Below are 22,037 nucleotides of genomic sequence, written 5' to 3'. Positions count from 1 at the left end.
ACCAAGAACGTTAAACTATTACCCGGGGCACTCCTTATTTTCCTTATCAAAAAGGATGAAGATAAGCAAGTGTGGGGCCTTGGATAATCAAATTAGTTTCACAAGGTTTAATTTTTTGAGGTCGGCACAACACATTCCAGTGATACTAAAAATAACAGTACCAAAGTATTCTGCCTCTGGAACACAGTTCTCCATTTATTTTGTAAGGTTTTTTTATTTGTATTGTTAGGAAAGCATCTAATGCTCTTCACTTTCAGCTGAAAATCATGGTGCTATTATTGTCAGTTATCTTAGAGTGACAAAAATAGAGTGATTCTCTTGGGTAGGGATGAAAAGAGGGAAGGGGAGCTAGGAACTTCCCCTAAGATTTACAGCTAAAATTCTCAAAAGCCTGTGCTATACGTATGTTTATATATTTAAGACCGGTGTAATTAAAAAAGGGGAATTCAACACAGTATTATGATTTCTGGTAAATGAGGCTAACACTCTCTTTCCTCAGTTACGCTCCACTGTGTTTTCCTGAAAGCCAAAGGAACTCTGAGAAACACTCAACGAGTGCAAAGGGCTCCTTAAAGCTCTTCTTAATTTCTCCCCCTTTTTGGTTCCTCCCACAGCCACTGACCTCTGCCATTCTCCGTCGATATTAAGAAAATGGCTGATGAGGATTGCAAGCTAGAGAACACTTCCATCGTAAAAATGGGAAAAGGAGAAAGTCGCCAGCATGATGAAACCAAAGTCATGCACCTACCTCCCATCCAGGGTACTCGGGACCCTAACCCACGCTAACCGAACCGACCTTGAATAAAGAGGATTTTCTAAAAAAGATGTTCATTTTGAAGGTAAGCAAACAGGATGTATGAAAATGACAAGCTCCCTGAGAACGGGCCAGTAACAACAGCCAATGTGCCAAATAAAACAGGCAGTTTAAGGCAAAGGCTGGGTTTATATTATCGTGTTACATTTAATCATAATATAATAAAAGCACATGATGTAAGAGAGCTGTTCTTCTGAGCTTTTCTTCAAGTAGATTCTGAGTTTCAATTACAAAGGCTCTGGTCCCAATATCACAGTTAAAGCTGTACTGAAAAACAGTTAAAACCGGGACTTATTCCCATGACTTGATGAGACAAGCAAAATATTTCTTCCCACACATACCACATACTAAAGGGGTTTATAGAAGGTTTTTGAACGCTTTAAGTTATTTCCACTGATCTGGTGAGAAGTCAGAAGTGTTTAAAAATGACCCGTATTTGCATTTTTTCACTAGGCTTTATAACATTTATTTTAGTCTCTGTAGTTTAACCATTTTAAACTTGAAAAGGGTTCATTCACAGGCATAAAAATGCTTTGTCTGCAGATAAAGGCTTCAAATTATCAATTTTTCAGGGCACAAATCATGTCCCATCTCTCTAAACTGCATAAAGCCTTAATCAGCGCTAAAACACCAGTTCCAAGAAAGTGTTATAAAAGGAATTATCGATTCTATTAAGAGTCACAAGATCTTAAGGCAAAAGGGTACCCTTCATTCGTCACACAGGCAAGATTTCTTAACAGGTCATCTTTCCTACCGTACGTTCTTGGTGTGATCCAGCACTGTATTTTGGAAATGAGTTCACTATTACCTCTCCCAGCAAACGGCATTAAGATGTCAGTTTGCAGTTTTATTCTTGCCTTCTCCATCTATGCCTGATCTTAAAAAAAAATAAACTTGTTATAGCGCCCGTGTCCCCCAGCCTGCAGGCAGAGACATTTACGAAGCCTGCCCACGGCGCACATGTGCGTCACCCAAATGTCATCTCCCCCTCTCGCTCTGACAGCCTCAGACTTGTGCAGCACGGCAGTCTGTGAAAAATGGACAGTTACCGAAAGGGACCACAGCGACTTCCTTTCAAAACAAAAGAGAGAGAGATTGACAACAGATGGAGAAGCGAGTTAAGTGGAGACTAGACCGATGTATTAGTCTTGAGGAAGAATTTCCAAAATAAGGCAGCCTGTTCTGTGGGATTTCTACGTACTCTGAAACCAGAAACGTGAGGAATGTCAGCAGCAGGATAAACAGCGGCATGCTGGACAACCTGCTTGGGCATCACATTTCTAAAAGCAGACCGGCACAGGAAACACTCGAATCACTTTGAATTTTATCATGCAAAGATAAAGGATCACCAACTTCACGCAAATATTAAAGTCTATTTTGAAAGTGCTTCTGGTGTTTGAAAAATGAATGCAGCAGAGATGCTGGAAATCAAGTCTAAGTGCTTCCTGCTGCCTTTAATTCCTGAAAAAAAACAGGGAAATTACAACTTTTTGCTTGCCCACTGCAAAATCTGATAACCCCCAGAAATCAAGAGCATTAGACTATTTTCTAAAATGTGGCTAGAAAACACAAATCCTTGTTCCTGAGACTGAGAAACAACAGCAGAACAGGCAGGTCTTCGTAAGAGACTGATTTTTCCTTATTTTCTGGATGTAAAGCAAACCAAATTAGAGCAGGTGTATCACTGCAAAAGTAATAAAATGAGAAGTTACTACTTCTGCTCCCTAATTTTGGTTACTGCCACTTTTTATTTTTGTTTTTATTTGTGTTTATTCGGTACTTTGATAGCATACTTGCTATTTCACCAGAGTGACTTCATAGGAAATTTCAGCTCTCACGGTATTTGCCTCAGAGACTTTATTCCAAAAGATCAATCTTTTCATTCCTTCTGTCCCTCCCGGGTCAGGACTGTCATCCCGGTTACAAAAGGAAGAAGGGAAATGAGTGCTGAGAACAGCAGATGAAATCTGGAAAATAACTCTCAGTGAAAAGCCGACATCCACAGGCACCCCAGATGAGGATCAGTTATCAGGTCTGGACCCCACAGCACATAAAATGTGGTAGCTACAAGGGGTGGATGAGCTGGTGCTGCCCAGAGAGCTAACTGCTTAAAGAGGCAACTCCACCTGCATGCATTTGCAATTAGTTTTTGGAAAAATAATTAATTGGCATCATTATTTCTTACACAAGTTACATCACCAAAATATCTTGTAAAATGTGTCCCTCTGGAGCCTAGATTCTGAGCTGCTACTCACAGTAAGAGTACTGATGCCATCCGGGCTTCCTAGAAGTATTTTCATCAGGAATTTGCTTGCCAACAACTCTTGAATGCTAGTGACTGTGAAATTACCTCGGGTGGAAGTTGCAACATAGCAACTTGTTAACAAAATGCCATTAAACACCGTTACTGCATTATTCCCTCGCAGACAACCAACTTTGGGGTAGGCATCGTACAAAGCTAGAAAATGAGGATCTCGCAGCCAAGTGGCTTGTACGATGAACGGAAATACTGAAAGCTGCACAGCTAATAAAAGCCATAGTCATTTTTCCCTTGAAGAATATAAACCTTTTTCTGGTTACGGTTTGACACCTATGTTTTGATACCTTTCTTTCCATACTTGTGTAAGTACTTCCCAGAATGCTTAGATAAAATACTCAAATTAAGCTGGACTGTTTATTCCTTAATGCCTGTTAAATATAACCAAACAAGAGCAATGGGTAACAACTTATGTCAGAAATACTTAAGGGACAACACAGTTGGTACTTCAATTCTCTCGGAGGTCTGTGAAACGCCCACAGAAGCCTATGGGAGCGTTCCCCAGCAGAAGGGAAGCCTCTGGTTTCAATGAGGACTGCATCCAACCAGTCCATAAATGAACACAAGACAAACCTTCTCTTCCCACTGTTGTACAGAGCTGGGATCAAGCGACAGCAAGCACACTCAGCGTACTAGCTTCATCCTGAAATCTGGGGGCACCTAACCCCAAACCACACAACTGGCAGCTGCTGCGTGAGCTTACGTCTTCTGTCGGGCAGAACCGAGAGCTGGGAGCACTGCAGGAGAACAACCAAGGACAATCGAACAAGGACAGTCACTTGGACAAACAACGGAGAACACAGAAAGACGCTAAGTTGAGTAATGAAAAAAATAAGTTGCAGAGAGAAAATAAGAGGTGATCAGTCAAATCCAGAAAAAAAAAAAAAAGTAATTCTGCATGGCAATTAAGCCGATGAACAGCATATTTTTTTCCCCACCCTGGTTCTCTCTGCTGCCTTTCCTGGATCAGGAGTGCCATCAGGCTCTTCAGGAGAGGACGGGAACCAAAAAAGAGCAGTTTACAACAGCTGGGGAAGAAGGACATCCTGTCTCCAGTTACTCTGACAAGTACGCCGAGATGCTGAGAGGGTGGGACCCATTTATTTTTTGCTCTTAACAGATCTATTTGTTTATCAGAGAGAATGGAGTAGAAGGGGGGTAGGAAAGGGGGGAGAAATGGGTTTATTCTGTGCCTGCGATGAGACGCTGTCACACAGGAAGCGGCACAGCCTAACTTCTTTCACAGCTGCATCGGGGTTAGTGAAAATCTCATCTGTAAACTGCCAAGAGCAAGACAGAAAGCCCTCACCTCCTGTACTGAAGTCTTTCTGTAAAGAAAACAGTATGTGAAACAGCATTACCAATTGAATTTGTTTGTTTTGTATGCTCCCTATGAAACAGTTACCGAAACAAAGCGTTGGAAGTCTGGAACGGGATGAAGAAGTAGGAGCCAAAGTAAATTAATTCAAATCTTATTTTTATTCCACATATCCAATCTGTATAAGCTCTTCAGACAACGGTCTTAGCTACTAGAAATTAAAACGAGGTTCAATCTGATCCTAAAGAACTTGAAAGCTACTATGCTGAGAGCAGACAATCTGCACCTGCTTATAATATGTCTTAAATGAGGTATTTAGTTACCTATACTTAAAATAGCACGTAATCTGACAGTTTCAGATTTCTATAAATGTGAACACACGCCGGTAGTCCAGCTATTCTTCATTATGAAGACGTGTGACAGTGCAACTTGTTTTTCCTCGAGCAGCTGGCACTGAAGCGTCCCGTCACCGCTGCAGCGGTGAGCAGAGAAGAGCCTACAAATTCACTTCTGCCCACACCGAGGTATTCCAGAAACCGCAAACCCCACTAACTAAAGTCACAGAACAGCAAGAAGTATTCCTCCATTTTCTTCACTACTGATCAAAGCAAACCTCTAACTTCTCTTCAAGCGAAACTCAGCAAACCCCTCTAAGAAAATAGGGCTCTTTTTGAAATCAAAAGAGGAAGAGTAATGAAAGTAAGGTTCATGAAAATAGGTCCATGAAAAAAAGACTTTGAGTTTGTGAAAAGCGTTATAAGCTTTCTGGTTTTAAAGTAAGATTTGGTGTTAGGCTTTGTTTCACTGTACTGTCAAGCTATCTACATAGAAATTATTTTTATACCAAGTATTGCCGTGTTAATATGGTGTACATGAAGCAGCAGAGTATTTTGGGTTTTTTTTTCCACTTTAAAAAAAAGTACATTTTTCCCCTTAAGACAGAAAGAAAGATAATTTATGTTGCGTCGGAAAGCATGCAAGTATTAATGATGGGGAATGATGAAGAACATAAATGGTTTCCATTTTCACATTCAAAAACAAGTACCTGCAAATTAATGCTAAAAGCAACTGGCCTATAAAGCAGCCATGTTTCCATGCCAACTGATCACAGAAATACATATAATTCAACAAAAAAATGAATAACCTACAAAACAAGAAAATAAAAAGAAAGCAGAAGTGCTGGAAATCAAGATCCTGACCATACCTAACTATTTTACAAGAATAGCAAGGAACACAACAAAGGATGCAATTTAAGACATGAATGGTACACAGCTAATGGCACTTCATCATTACAATACTTCTAAAAGCTGTCATTCTCTAGTCAACAAGAAAAACAGGATACAGAACACCTCTATTAAGAAGGAGGGAACACTCGCACAACAGTAGCAATTCTTACAGAGGTTTCACAGTTGGTAGACATGAAAGCGCAAGTTACTATTCAGTGCACATCTTTCATTAAGATTTTATTTTTTGTCTTCATCTAAGGTCTTGCTTTTTGTTCCCTACTCACACGGAGTTGCACTGGGGTTCTGCAATCAGGCAGCAGAGCTGCTTGCAGGGTAAGGCAGCCCGCTGCTTGAGGGTTAGCTGCAAAACCGAGAGCATTGGGAGCGAGCAGATACTCATCTGCACCCAAGCAGCTCACACACTGATGTGAACACACATATCTGACGTAATTAATACATTTTACGTGTATGGAGGAGTTTGGTTTCTCAGATGATGAAAGGATGCTACCACTCTGTGCTACAGCAAAAAACAAGTTTGAAGTTTGTGCTGAAAATTAGGGAGCACGTAGCCCACACATGTATATATGTATCTGTGTGTGTGTGTGTGTGGAATAACCAGACTTACTTTATGCAAGGAGGCAAGGAAATGTTAAATAGAAAAGGATGCTATATATCTAAATATAGCCAGTTCCAAAATACTGGCATTTATGTCCAATAAAACCAGCAGTTCAAGTATTTGTTCTTTACAACGTAGAGAAATAAATAATCTCCTGCTAAAAGGTCCATAAAACCTGCGTTCTAAATGAATACAAATCGAAGACAGGACAATAGATTTCTGTTTCTTAATATGTCTGTATTTTAATCAAGTAAGCAACAGTGCTTTTCTTCCTACTTAGTTCCTGAAAACATATTAAGAGGCATTAGAGGTTTAAAACTGATGAAAAATTGTGGTCACAGATCAGAGAGCTGGAAATCCCACCATTAATACACCTTAGTGCACTTGTATTTTACTGTTTTGCTGTATTTCGAATAAGAGAACGGAACATTACAAGTGGTTATACTGATCCTAGTGATTCCATAATTATGTGACCGTACAGACTACACGACAACGGGCCTACACACTGCATGGAAAAATGGAAAATCTACATATAATGAACTTTACGTTCATTTACTAGCTTCGGTGAGCATAAGGACCTCAGGGACATCAGTGAATGAAGGAGAATAATTACATGGCCTTGTCGCAACCTCTCCAGAAAGCACAAAAGATCGAGTTTCACCGGTGACTTTCTTCTTTTGTCAATTCAGAACTCAGTAAAAATGGAACTTTTAGATGTGACACTCACTTGCTACCCTTTTCAACAAGCATCAATAATAAAAAACCTTCAATTTTCTAGGAAAATTGCCCTTCAAAGGCAAAAAGGCGTTCTTGTAGAAAGGGATTAAGCTGAAAAGATCTTAAATGACTAAGATGATTTTTAATAATAACAACGTTTATATGACAGCCCAATAAAGCTATAGACATTTAGCAACTCCAAAATTCTGCACATTTCTGACTCCCTCTTCCCCAAACTGTCCCTAGATGGCCACAGCTAACCCACCCAGCCTTACTACAGTTTTTGCAGTAGCTCAGAAATGATCATTCGCCTGGGTGGAAGGACCACTATTCCTGCACTTCAAGAGGACACTATTACTTTGAGGCAGTACACAGTGCACTGCTATTTAGGAATCAAAAAGAAAATAAATTGCACAAATACTTAAAGCGTTGAGTATTCTTAATAGATCAAACTATGTATGCAAAGTTATGCACTTTGCAGTATTTTTTGCAGTACATAAACTGCTTAGCGACTCTGGAAGTACAAAGATGTGAATTCTGACAAGCAAAAAATGTATTTATAAAATCTGATGAGGCTTTAAGATTATAAAAGTTACCAATGCTCGAAGCAGTAGCGGTGACTGCAAGCTGGGAGCCAGCCAGAGCTGCCAGCTGCACACCCAGCCCCACGCCTGCTCCTGCTGAAGGACCAGGGGTGCCCAAAGCTGAGCAAGACGAAAGGGCAGATCTGCTTCTCACCCCTTCACCTCTTTTCAGCCACTGTCAGAAAGACACTACTGCTGTACAGACGCCTCTCTACCAAGCTTTTGAAAGCTTCTGAAAGTTAGTTTTGTACTCGCTGCCTCGTTTCACTACCACGCATGAGGTCATCTCTGGATTATGGTGATTTTTCATACAGCGCTGCCTCGGGCGATATCCTAAATGGTAACAGAACAGGACTCCACAGAGCCACGGCACGGCCGAGGCTGGCAGGGGCCTCTGGGGCCTTCTGCTCCGAGCCCTGCCCCAGCAGGGCCACCCCGAGCAGGGGGCCCAGCCCCACGTCCAGGCGGCTCCTGGAGATCCCCAAGGAGCCCCCCCAGGCTCTGGGCAGCCTGTGCCAGGGCTCTGTGTTTAGGGACATTGCTGGGACCCCCCCCAGCCTCCTCTCCCCAGCCCTTAGCCTCTCCTCACAGCAGAGGCGCCCCAGGCCCTGCAGCAGCTCAGGGGCCTCCGCCGGGCTCTCCTCAGCAGCTCCGTGTTAAATAACATATTATTTAAATATAAACAGGAAAACAATAATGACATAAAATCGTCAACAAAGCAACAACCGCGAGGGCAAACGGCAACGCTTCCACGCTCAGCAATAGCCGTGCCACAGCCTTGGCCGGCCCGGTGTTTATCCAGCCGCCTGCAAGAACGCTGCCCTGAACTTGCCCATTAGCCCACAGAAAAAAAGGTATTGTGGGAATGTTAACTTTCACCTGGCTGCCTTCCAGCTGCCGGCAGGAAAAAAAAAAAAAAACAACGCCCTTTTTTCAAATTTTAGCCAACTGAAGGATACTCCGCATTTTTCACATTTTCCAATTATTCCCAGCTATGTGTAAACATAGGCATTGAACGAAATCCATATAAAATGGATGTAATAACGCGACCGGCTACCCTGCGAAAGAATGAATTAAGGGGTCTCCCGTCCAAACCAAACAGTCAGACTCGTATTTCACAAACCACGACAGCTTTCAAAAAAGCCAGCGCATTTCTAGAATAGCAGAAATGTTTGCCGTGCCCGTAAGAGCACTTACTGGACAAGGCGAGCAGGAACTGGAACAGAGCCGTGCTGATCCCAGCAGCACGGAGCCGTGATGCAGACCTGCTGAGTGAAGTGACGGTGATGCTGCTTGAGTGATGAAGATGCTGTTTGAAGTCAGTATTCTGTCGTGTAATTAATGAGGGGGCTACTTATCTCATGTCTGGATGGGCCCCCATGACAGAAACTGCAGCCCAGCAAAGAGCCTGGCACAGCAACAGGGCAGGCTGGGGGAAGACCCCAAAACAAGGCTTGCGAAAATCCCCTTTCTGTGTCAAACAGCAGGCAGTTCTCTTGCTCTTTTCCATCTGGCACTTCAAGGAGCTGTCTTTACTCAGCAGTCGTCTTGAAGTTTTTAATAGTCACACAATGTGCAAACTCCAACTGAAAGAAATTATCCCTTACTTCTTCTCTTCCAAAGTTCAACTGTTAAGTAAAAATAGCTCGCAGTCATGTCTCTGCTCCAAACCTTCGTATCTCTGCATGGTCGGGAGTACTCGGTGCTAGCACAAGTGTTTCAGGGCACAGCGTAGCTGCAGCCTCAGCACTTAGCAGCGTTTCGCTGGTTTCTTTGCATGCGTGTCCCGTCAAGCTAATTGGCAAAACACAGCTTCCCAATTCAAATATAGATGATGGTTTGGGTACGGGGCTTTTTTTCTGTTTGTTTTTCTTTATTTAAAGAGAAAGAGCTTTAGTAGCGGAAAGTACATTTTTAATTTGAAAAAACAAGGCTTTCAATCACAGCAGCATGTTTTGTACGGAGCTGCGTTCCGCCAAGCCACAGGCTGTCTTTTCCTACGTGCATTTACTTTAATTCAGGCCACAACTGAAAGCACACTGCCTCGCCTCCCAAACCCTTCACCTGTAAGTTAAGCAAGACACAACAACATCTACCCAGCACCGACTCAGAGCACCATTAATAAGAGAATCGATCTCGAATTCGGCGTTTTCACCAGATCTCAGAGTGCTTTCACAAGTAAGGTCACCAGTTACCTGCATGTAACGCACAGCAGGCTACGCACAAGTGACGGAAGAGCCCCAGGACCAGCCAGGCCGCACCGTTGTCACCTGCACGCTTGCGAGCACTGCTGCCTCTGCTCCCCTCTCTTCCAGTCCTCCAGTCAGTAAGTTGACCAAATTTCCCCTTAAAGTCAGCAAGTTCACACTTCATCTTACTCACTACCCGCCCAAGATTTTGAGCAATGCTAAACTTCTATAACCAAAGGGGGAAAAAATGAAGCTAAGGAGTTGGAGAAGGCAATTCAGTTCCCATATTGGTTATTAATTTCCTAATATAAGTGCTTCAATTAAGTTCCCTATATAAAGAGGTACAAATCCCCCACAGGAGCTGTACTCACACTAAAGCATGCTCGGACACCAGAACACGAACACCCAGTATAAGTCATTGCAGACTACCACCTTCCAATTTGGCTTCCCCGATTCCTAAGCGTCCTAATGCAAACGTGAAAGAGTTCAAACAGGCATGCACTAGCTTAACTAACTTGATTTAAAATTGCACTTAATTAAATGTGAGCAGTTTCCCAGGTATCATAAGGCGTATTCATGAACTGCTTCTTTCACTATGCATTTCTGTGATCAAAGAACCCTTAGATATGACAGGAGGTTATTTACTATTTATAAAAATAATCCCTGTTTAATGTTCTTTTTGAATTAGTCTTCTAATATGAAAACTAATCTTTACTAATTCTCTTTGAAAGTCTGAGAGAGAATTAGATGATTTCTGAGGCCCTTTTTATTCCTGCACAAAAAACACCCTCATTTCAATACCTGCTAGAATTGCACACTTCGAAAACTTCATCATTTCTATATGATGGTATCCCTAAGACAGGCAAAAAAACTTCATTTTCTGTTTCTTGATTTTTTTCTTTCATTTTTGTGGTTGTAAGAAAATATTTTCCTTTTAGAACATGAGCATTAATTTTGTCAACAGACTGTTTTTTTGAGCTACAAAGCTCAGAAAAATCACAAAAAAAATTTAACAGGCAGACAAACAAGTCCGGAGCAACGATCCTAGCAAAGTCATCAAAACAAGGGCAAAATAAAGTAATAGTACACACCGTACTTTAGTTTCTAACATACCAACTCAGTAAAATACGCTGCACTGTAAAATTTTTTTATTCACTCAACTAGGAAAAGAAGATTCATGGTCTTGAAGAGCCCTCATAATCATAATTCTCTCAACTGAGAGACAGAACTTGTTCCTCAGTTGCAAGTACTGAGCCAAAGCAATCTTTGGACAACATATAGGGTTATCCTGCAGTAACTTTGGCTCAGTATGTAGGATGCAGCCAGGAGCCCATGGATTTGCAAGCCCCTTCCAGTTCTCTTCGATATGAGTTGGAAGTGGAATGACTCGACATCCTGCAGGATCAAAAATCAAATTCTGCTAGCAGAGGAAAAGTTGCGCCTGCAGCTTTCTGTTCTCCAGATTCCTACTTAAAATCCTTTCTTATCGCTTGCTCTAAGGAGCTCTTTCTCACTGCTGAATACATAATGCTAGATTTAAATTTTAGATGGCTGCAGGGTGGTCATGAGATAAATACCAAGTGTATTCGTATGCCTCTGTATTTACAGTAAGAAGGAAAGTCATCTGGATTCAAGGATTCAAAACATGAACAAAGACATGGTAAGAGAAAGCCTTGAACAGAGGACTGCCAAATACAAACAACATACACAACTAAACCCGAAAGGCAATAATGCATTGTGAAACCCTTTCAAAACCATACAATACTATGGGAATTAAGTAAACTTAAAACTCCCCTGCAATACTCTCGTCATAGCTAATTTGTGATTTCCTGTACTCTCAGTACTAAGAGCACAATGGAGCCTCTATTGTGAGCCTCCTCCCACAAGCTTTTAAAAAATGCAAGACATTCTTTTTATCTAGACTGGCGTGGCTAAAATACATCCAGCTCTACACAGATAAAAAGTTATTTTCTTAGATGTTGCTTTTGCTTGTAAAAAAAATAAATAAAAATCCGCTGCCTAGCTGAGCTGAGGCTGGAGATCACAAAGGAGCACGGCTTTGGTGGCTACGCTGCTGCCCACCAGACTCTACCATGGCAGATGAAGGAGGCTGCTTTAGTTTTAGGATAACAAGAGAAGGTCCCACACGAAGAACTGTCTGGAAATTCAACACAATTCCCACAGGCAGTGACGACTCACAGGAGCTGAAAACAAATCAACCAAAGTTTGACAGAACCTATGAATAAAGCGATTGCAGTATTAACTACAAATCGTGACTGAGGGTGAAGGTAGTAAGTCTTTTTGGTGCAAACAACTGGAGCTAATGGAAATAGATGCTACTTTCTCATCTTAAAGCACCCCAAAAGCTCATGTAAACAAGCCTAAACGAACGAGACTTTCCACGCCAAAACCCTGCAGCAGAAGTGAAAGACAGAAAGCTTGGCACAAGGCAGTTTAAAAAAGGAGCTCCGCTAGCAGAGGTCCGCTTTTAGCACGCAGGAGAGAACTCGGCAAGGATGTAAAAATCAAACCTAAAATGCTGCAGAGGCTCTGGCCAGCACCTCCACGCTCTTTCTCACCCAGGAAACAGTACATTGTGAGGAGGTGGCTAGCCAGTTCCAGGCAGCATGGGAACTCTCACATACAGCACAATTACTGAAGATCCCTTCCCTCAGTAATGCTGATTATACGAACGGGAAAATCAACAACATGAGAAAGGCTGTGATACACATTAATACTATTCAGTGAAGCACCAGACACGCATTAAGATGGTTGGTAGACCACAAATGTGAAAACGCTCATTATCCGGTTGAAAAATAAACAGCTTAACATATCTGCTACAACACATTAAAGAGAAAAAAAAATATTTAAATATCAGTTTAAGAGTTTGGAGCCTGGCTTGTGGTTATCTCTGCTAAACATTTTTGTCCTGCATGACTCTGCAAAGAGTAAAGCTACGTACTCAGCAAGAGACAAGCTGGCTGCAACCATCTAATGAAATTTGACTCATCTGGGAATTCCGACCAAGGGCTCCGCACCACCGTTTCTGCTAAGCCGCGCGTTTTCTGTACGAGACTGAGAACGCCGTGCTGCAACTACGGGAGAAGCAGCGGTAATTCTGGATGGTTTGGCTCAAAAATCAGCGCCTCAGTCTGCAAATTCGTATCCGGGTAAAGCTCTTGAAGCAGCCAAGAGAAACTTTGTGACTGTAAATTAAAGGGAAGGAACAGAGAGGGGAGGGCAGCCCCCAGCGGCACCTCTGTCGGGGTGCATGGATGAGAAGGGCTGGGGGCAGTGCTCCCAACCTGCAAGCCCCCCTGTGGATCAGCATACTGCTGCCTGCAGCTCCCTTCGGGCTGGATTACCCAATTTCTGACTCACCCAGGGGCTATGAGGGCAGTCTGCAAAGCAAAAAAGTGCACGCAGTGGAAGATGATGGCAATACCCTGCAGTGCTGCTCCTCTCCTGGCTGCCTTCTGACCGCCCGGCACACCGGCCAGGTGGGATGCAGGAAAGCACCTTTCCTCTACGTGGCCAGGTACGGGCTTTACGATGCAGGCTCCTGCCTCAGGAAAGGAACACAGGTCAACGGGAACGCAGCGGGAGAGCCTTGGAGAGTTGGATTTGCCTTTCCTGCTGTCATCAGAAAGCAGCCGTGGGCTAATCGCTACTGATAGCGTTTTGGAGGGTAGGAGAGAGGCACAACCCCTCACGTTGCAGCAGCAACAGCCGCCAGCCCGGCTTCCCAAGGCTCTGACACGAACAGAACAGAAAGCAGAGCCCTCATCTGCCCTAAACCAGCACCTCTCGCGCCTATGGTTAGGCTCGGCTCTGACCACCCGAAGCAGATGGGGGCCCACAACCTTTTTGCACCAGGCAGCGGCGTTCAGGCCCACACGTAGCACGCCGGACTGTCCCTGCACGGTTTCCCAGCCACAGACACTTCTCGTTTCTGAAGGTCACGTCCCAGCCGAGCGTCAAAGGTGGCAAAAGCCACACTTGCTTTAAAGGCAGCGAAACGGTCACGTGTGGATCAACGGCAGGGACCCGACAGATCCCGCTGGGTGCGCCTCTCACCGCTCCTATCGTGGGGTGCGTACGGCAGCGCCAGATGCGATCTGTGAAACAATATCGGGGCTGCTCAGGATGGGTCGGTGCACATCCAGAAGCGAGGATTTGGACTGCAGGAGCCTGGAGCTGCAGCTCAAGCCCTGTAAGGAACTCGTCTGCTTCCTTCCTCGCGGTGGGCCGGCATCACAGCTGCTCTGAAGGGACCGCAAGGAGAGGAGGGGTAACTGAGCTCGGGCACACGGGGCCACAAGGCCCGGGCTCCTTCCATCCCAGCCCTCTGTAACTTTGCTGGTGGTGACACAACTCGCTGACTGTGATTTGGGCACGGATAAGGGACGTCCACTGACCTGTAAATACAACTCCCAAAACATGCCTTACAGCAAACGTGAAGTGAAATTGCACAGTCGCACTACCTCGTGTTTTAATACCGAATGCCTTCACGTGGGATGGAAATGAGAGCTTTCTACTAAACAGCCTTGGTTTTACAACTACTCCAAACGATTGCCCCCTGCCCTACCATCTGCTTTCTCTGCTGTCTGTAGAGAAGCCCCTCGGGCCGGCTGCACTGGCAGGTACACGGCAAGGAAATCCCTCCAAAGCCCCCTGAGAACGGGATGAAAAGATGAAAGTGCAGGGATAAGCAATGATCGTCCGAAATAAACACCAAGATGAAACCCACTGTAGCACAGGAACATTCAGTTCAAAGAAAAAAAAAAACAATAACAATCAAACAATGTCAATTTTCAATTAGGTTGATTAGACACAAACTGGATAATTAGCAAATGGAACAGTAATACAGGAAGCGTAATACGTTTGAGATGAAATGAAAATATTTCACAGAAGTTAATTTATAATCATCTTCCTCAAAAATTAAATTCTTGCTCTACTACGGCAAACATAAGTACGTTATGTTTTGCACATCAAAAAATAATTAACCTATCCATCTACCATACAGATGTTCCTTCTGGGTGATTTCCTTTTATCGGGCATTCAGTTGTGCCTCGGGAGGTTTGCTCCCTGTCCTCGCTGAGGACTGTCTCTATCTCCTTGAGGAACCAGGCAGCTCTCTGGTCGGGTTCAAAAGCAATTCAAAGTTTTTGGCGGTCATTCCAACCAGCAAACCGAAGCAGGACGAGGAGCAGTGCCCCGCAAGTGCCTAAGAAGCAGCTTGATCCAAAGACTGGCAGCTTTTTCGCACCCCGAACAATTTGAGGCACCGGCTCTGCCTCCCCCTGCCCGCGGCGCTGCCGCATGGGGTCGTCCATCAGCCTGAGACAGGCAGCGCCCGGATGCGCTCACGCTCCCAAAGCGCTGCTGAGCACGTTAATCATTCGGGAAGACGGGCTGAGGATTACCGGGCACTGGAAGAGATCCGACGGTAATCGCAGCTCCGAGATCCCAGCACGCCCACCACGAGTAGAGGCTGCTGCGCTCCCCCAGTACTCCCGGAGGAACACCGAGAGGGAGCAGAGCGTTACAGTTCTGCAGCTGGAAATGGGAATTTTACATTTCTCTCTAATGAACGTTTGCGGTCTTGTCCTGATCAATGCAAAGGTTCAAATGAATCGTCATCTTTGCTCCTATGGCAGCGGGGGAGAAAGAAATCCAAAAACACAGCTGGGAGCTTCCATCTCCCAAGGCCGTAAATCCCTTTCCACGCTGCCTGGGAGTGAAGAAGTGCGTGCGGCAGAGGAACTAAGGCTAAAGGGCCGTGTAGTACAACTTGTATCCTCACCTTAAATTTTAGGACACATATTAAACGTGTAACTCCATCTCCACTCCCTCACTAAATAAATAATTATGGGGCCAGAAGGTTAGGGAGCCTCAGCTGAGGCTGCTATGCTGCTACGCTGCCAACTGCTGGGGGATTTGAAAGCTTGACACATGCTGGAAGAGTATCACCTCATCAGTGCTCCCAGCTGGCCTGGGAGGCAAAAACCTGAATCTCATACTCTTAAACGTGGGTCTCCAGCACACACACGAGCAGCCAGCCTCCCCTGACGCTCTGGAGAAACGCAGCGATGAGAAATTCATCGCGGGTACGGGAAGACAAAATGGCAACGAGCAATTGTGGCCCCGAGTATTTGCACGGCTCTGAGCGAGTGTTGTATTTCACGTCAGCAAATTACAGATCGCGTTGCTTCCCAGTCCTCTTCACTCGAGACATTTAAATCCGTGCCCTTCCAGACACTTATCGCCGTTCAAACTATTTCCTGGCAAAATAAGTGATTTATTATTTTTTTTTTCCAATTTTATGGCATTCACACCAACAGATACCTTGGGGGTAATGCGGATTTTGTCCCCAGAAGGGACTAGCCACCGAACTGGGGTAGCTGTTCTTCCTTCAGTGAAGAGGGATCGACTTTACCCTTCCCAATGCTGGCGAGCGCGCTCCTGTATCTGCTCGATAACACTTCTCCGGTACCCAGCCCGGCCCTAATCTCTCGGATCACACTTTTGGCTACGCGCTGTGACCGCTCTGTTTACATTGTAAATAAAACTATAACTCTCAGGACCGGGGAGATTAGTAAATTGAAGCATCGCGCGTTTTTAACAAAGAGCAGCTGCCATTTATCTTTATGATACAGAAGGACGAGTCAAGAGCTAACCAAACTGACAAACGTCGGGACACTTGTCATTTGTTTTGTCACGCTATCAGGAGCTCCGCGTTATGATAAAGCGTCATCCCGTGCACACTATTTACGAGGATGAGCTTTTTACAAGTAGTTCATTGTGCGCTCGGGAGCCGCACGCTCCAGCTCCTCTAACTACACATGACAACGCTGAGCCCAGAAATTCACAGGGGTGGTTGTAGCAGTTTCATTTCCAACAGCGCTTCCATTGACTACGCTCCTCCGCTGAGCACGACTGTGGCAACTCGGGGGGGCTGTGACGACTTCGTCCGCCGATCCAGCCATAAAATAACGCGTCGCTTGACGGAGAAACGCGGACTCTGCCCTGGGGGGTGGTGGCTGCTCCCAGCAGGACAGCGAACGCGCCACGCACGCTGCTCCCATTTACGCCCAAACACACACACACACACACACAAACTCCCTTCGCCTCGCTGACGTTATTTCACGTCTCTGACCAAAGCGAGGGAAGGTTCAGCCCTCTGACTGGCCTCTCCTGCCCATCGAGGCATCGCAGCCACCTCACAACCACCTATTTCTCTCTCAGTCACACTGGAAAACCGGCAGGCCGAGGGCAGGGGGGGGCTGTCTGCTTCATTTTGTTTTGAAATACACCGGAGAATTGCACGTGGGCAAAGTATTTTGTTACCAGCTTTCTCCCCGAACGGTTGACACGATAATAAACCAAAGAGGGTATTATTTGCCAAACGCCACAGCATTCAAATAGTGAAATCTGGCTGCCTTTGGGGGAGGAGGGGGGTCAATAAAGAGCAGCAGCATGAAATATACTAAAGTTAGCACTTTGGGCTGCTAATTTTACATGCCTGCTTGACTACCACACAGCTAAAAATAGATAAAACAGATACGAATATAGAACAAAGAGATGCGCTGGACAATTATCTCCCTCCTAGCATGGTCTACTTGATAATGAGCTTTTTAACCTTATTTACAAAGACAGAAAAAAAAAATAAAGCGCTGATTAATGAGCTTTCGACCCACGGCAGAAATTATTTACATACGAATTTTATTTTTCTTTGTGCTTTCTCGTTCCCTTCCTACGGGGACACAATGACGAGATTCAAAACATTTTAATGGGGCATCAGGCTACTTGCCATGGGGCTGGAATGCTAAATAAGACTATTTACATCTCCTAAGACCCCGGAGAAGGAAATCGGCGCGATGCACTCGAAACGCACGCGTACACCGCAAATATCAGAGCTGATTTTAATTCACCGGGTAAAAAGTACACACTCGCTCGGGTTTATTAGGCCTCATTATTTTCAGCGAGGCTACAGGGATGATTATCTCGAGCTGCTCCGCCGTGGCCTAAAAGCAAACATTCTTCCCGATAAGGACAGCAGTTATTAAAATATAGCGTGACGTCCAATTGTTTAATTTAGGTTACAACAGGTGAAATTTTGAAAACCACCGCTGATAACATGGGTTTTTCTACGGTTACCCCGTCCTGCCCGGTGCCATCGGTCAAAAGCTGACTTTCGAATTTAATGTTTAAGAGGGAAACAAAGCAGCAGAGCAGAGCGCAGGGCATCAGCACGGTAAACAAGCCCGCTCTCCGCTTCGCAGCCTTCCCCCGGCATCATTTGCTTACAAAACGATAATGTTTATAAACAGGCTCGACATTGTCTTAGGTCTGCGAGAAGAAAAAAAAAAAAAAAAAACCCGCAGGAGTTCACACAATAAGGCACGGCCACCCTGCGCAGGGGCGTAGCTCTAACCTCGCCCCGCGCACGACACCCGCGTCACCCCAAAAACCAGCCGCCAGCCCCGAAACGCCTCCGGCGGCGCCTCAACGGCGAGGAAAAGATACAAAAAGGGGAGAGGAAAAGGGAGGAGAAGAGACGCCCAGCGCCCGGAGGACAACCTTACCTCTGGGCCACGCAACCCGCCCGCGGATTTCGGGCGACGGTGGCAGCGGGCAGGCCTCGAGCGGGTTTTTTTTTTGTTTTTTTTTTTTTTTTCCTGGGGAAAAACGCCGCTCGGAAACTTCCTGTTTTGGGAAAGGGCCGCGGGGACGGGCGAGCACCAGGTCGGCGGAAAGCGGGGCGGTTCAGCCCGCTGCTGCTGCTGGTTTATTTTTTTAATTTCCAAGGGATGAGTTCGAGCGGCGGGCAAGTTGGGAACCTTACGTCTCTCCCTCCCCACACCCCAGTTTTAATTTGAGGAGGTAAAATTAAGGAGAGAGGTAACGTTAGGAAGACAGACAGATGAAGTTTAAAAGGTAAAATTAAAAAAAAAATAATAGAAGATGAAGAGAGGAAAAGATGAAATTAAAAGGATGGAAAGGTGGAATTAAGAGGATAAAAAAGGTGAAATTAAAAGGAGGAAAAGATGAAATTTAAAAGGATAAAAAGATGGAATTAAAAAGATAATAAAAAAGAAAATAAAAAAAATAATAGCTAAAATCAAGAAAGTTAAAAATCAAAAATAAAAAAATGAATAAAAATAAGTAAATAAAATTAAGAAGTACAACTGAAAAGAAAGAACCAACTCCTATTTTATTTCCTACCACTACCCCGGCACCCCATCACGGCCAGGCAAAGTTCCCAGCGGTGATGCAGCCGCCGGGCCGGCCCCCCTCCCCGCACACCCCCCCCCCCCCCGGTCCGATCCGGATCCCGCTCCCGGTCCCGCTCCCGGTCCCGCTCCGGATCCCGCTCCGGATCCCGCTCCGGATGGCGGTCCGGCAGGCCGGGGCGAGGCGAGCTCCTTACCCAGCGGCAAGCCCTTGTTCAGCAAGTGCGAACTTCCCATTGAAGCGCTGCGCCCGGGCGGGCGGCGGCGGCGGCGGGGCGGAGGAGGAGGAGGAGATGGAGGAAGAGGAGGGGGAGGAAGAGGCCGCGGGGGGGGCACGGCCGGGCCGGGGCCGGGGCCGGGGCCGGGGCTGGGGCTGGGCCGGGGGCAGGCGGGCGCCGCCGCGGCATATGGCGGCCGCTGCCTGGGCGCCCCTCGGCTCCGCCGCCTCGGCGCGCGCGCGCCCGCCCGCCCGCGCGCATGCCCGCCCGCGCCCGCGCGCGCACCGCCCCCCTGCGCCCGCCGCGCGCACGCGCACGGCTTCGCCGCCTCCGAGCCGGCGGAGGCTCGGGGCTGGCTGGCTGGCTCCGCCGCCGCCGCCGCCGCCGCCTCGATCTCTTGGTGCACAGAGGGTGGAGGGGATGGGAAGAGAGCGGGGCGGGCGGCGGGATTTGGAGGGCAGCCCTCAGCCCCGGTGGTGCTTTGAAACTTTTGTAGTGGGAGATACCTGCTGCTGTTCAGTGTTAACACTGCCTTCAATATCAACACCGCGTCCAATGTTAACACTGCATTTAATATTATCACCGTGTCCAACGTTAACACCGTTCAACATTACCGCTGTGTTCAACCTTAACCCTGCGTTCAGTACTAACGCTGCATCCAACGTTAACACTGCGTTCAATATTAACACTGTGTTAATGCTCACTGCGACCCCCCAGATTCCCCAAACATCAGCCCTTCTCTCAGTTTGTTATTTTCTGTGGCTTTTCCCCCTCACAAGTGATTACAGACCACAACCCGCTCATCCTGCCGCGCCCCGCACCGCCTCACCCCAGCCCTGCTCGCTCACCCCACACAGGGCCATAGCAGGAGCCTAAGTGATAACAGTTCCTTTTTTCACATAGCACTGGGGGAAAATGGTAAATGGGCAGACAACAAAAAGCAAAACAAGACACTTGATATGGTGCGCACTTAAGGAGACGTTGGGTGCTGCCTATAAGCACTGAGGCACTGGAGGAAAGGATCTGGACGCTCCAGAGCCCCATAGCACAGGGTCTGCTGGTTATCCCCAGCGATCGATGTGCCCTTCCCCGGTCCTGTGGAAGTCAGAAATCCAGCATCTTGCTCCTGTCATCTGAAGCAGGATGGGATTGGAGACTGGGGTCAGGCCAGCTCTCCAACAGACCCAACAGAACCTAAAATGGTGGGTTTTTGGCTCATTTCAGTCTTTAAGGGCAGACCCGGGGCTCCCCATACACTCATCTCACCCCTTGATGCGCCTCACAACAAACAGGGTTCCCCCGGAATGTAACCTCATGAGTCACCCTCTTCATTTTAGAAACTTATTATTAGTTATTAATTATTATTGATGGCTCATTTGAGGAAATTATTAGCAATTATTAATAATAATGATTATTTATGGATCGTTTTAGGAAAATATTAATAACTATTAATAATTTCTCTCGACTGCTCATTTCAGGACATTATTCTTAATATTTATTATTGATGGATCGTTTAATGAAATTATTGAGAACAATTATTGAGAATAACCATCGGTGGTTCACTTCAGGAACTTAGGACTCCCGGTTACCACCGCTGATGGCGGCGGGGCCCCTTCCCGCCCCGCCCCGCCCGCCACAGGGACCCGCGAGCCGCCAAAACGGCGGCGGCGGCGGCCGCCAACCAAAGCGTGCGCGGCACCGCCCGGCTCGGGCGGGCTGGGCCCGGCCCGGGGAAGGAGGAAGGGCTGGGCCCGGGGCTCGGCCTGGGGGGGGGGGGGGGGGGGGCTGGGTTTGGGGACCCCCCCCCCCGTAAGCTAAGCCCCCTGTTTTTAGGAACCGCTGCTTTTAGCTGACAGATGGCCCTTGGCGACTCGGCCCCGGCTGGGCTTTCCCCTTCGTTCTCTGGGTTACCCAGCAGGATGGGGAGGTGGCTCCCAGGACGTGGTGGTGCAGCCTCTGACCGGCCTCCATCTCCTCCTGCCTCCACGGGAAGGGGGCACGGGCATCGACAAAAAAAAACCCCTCAAACAGCCCCCAGTTCTTACGCTTCCCTAGGACAGCAGCTTGCCGAGCGCCTCGGGGGGGGGGTTGCGTGAATAAACTCGGCTTTAACCGCTTTAAAGTGGCTAACCGCTTTATTGACGTTTATAGGTGTTAGCAAATAGGGAAATGTATACGTATCAAAGCTCTGGGGAGAAAATGGGGATTTATTTTTATATTTTTTTTTTCTTCGCTGCCATGTGGCAACGTATCAGCAGGAGCAGGCATTAGGGATAGAGCGTGCTCAGACGGCAAGCGCGGTGTCTGCGAACAGCAATATGGACATGGAAGCATCTCGGGGGGAAAAAAAAAATTAATAGCGAAAATGAAAATTCAGAAAGGAAATCTGAGCTGAGCTACGTTTTTTTTTTATATAGAAACGTAAACAGACACAGGCAATGAGACCGTTTCCTCGGTGGGGTTATGCGACTGGGCAAATGTTTAGTTCTGAAGTGGAGCTGCTGCTCCGAGGAGGGAGGGGAGTGTGGTACAAAATATTATGACAAGGGGAGTGCTCTAAGTGAGGATAAGTTGGCATGATGAACAGATGGAGTATTCAATAACAGGAGGTTATTAATACTGCAGTTTGGTATTCTCTACGCTACTTCATGAAGGGACTCATATGCTTGCTCTTTTTCTTCTCTGATTGTATGCAGACTTAACGAATACGCAGGCTGTAGGTAGTGACGTCCTTACTCGCCTCCCTGTGCACGCGTGCACGCATCACAAATTCATGTTTCCTGGGAAAACACCAAGGGCTGG

At 46.3% G+C, this 22,037-nt stretch overlaps 1 protein-coding gene across 12 annotated transcripts in view; it reads right to left on the bottom strand.

The window, feature by feature from the left end:
• CTBP1 (C-terminal binding protein 1) overlaps nucleotides 1-22,037 on the bottom strand; it is a 147,547-nt gene that overhangs the window by 48,411 nt on the left and 77,099 nt on the right. For 2 of the 12 annotated variants that reach the window (XM_080590289.1, XM_080590291.1), the window contains exon 1: nucleotides 19,215-19,481. The exons of 4 other annotated variants lie outside the window; for them this stretch is intronic. Coding sequence is in view for 3 of the 8 variants with exons in the window: in XM_080590291.1 (XP_080446417.1) it covers nucleotides 19,215-19,254 (40 nt within the window). In the remaining 5 variants the exon portion in view is untranslated. Of the gene's footprint in view, nucleotides 1-18,369; nucleotides 18,406-19,214; nucleotides 19,483-22,037 lie in introns of those variants that run through there. 6 more of the 12 variants (XM_080590292.1, XM_080590294.1, XM_080590293.1 and 3 more) reach the window with 5 other exon arrangements.

Source organism: Anser brachyrhynchus (genome assembly GCF_964034855.1).
Source record: "Anser brachyrhynchus genome assembly, chromosome: 4".
Taxonomy (NCBI): domain Eukaryota; kingdom Metazoa; phylum Chordata; class Aves; order Anseriformes; family Anatidae; genus Anser; species Anser brachyrhynchus.
Note: the sequence above shows the minus strand (reverse complement) of the source record. Positions and strands in the feature narration are given on the sequence as shown.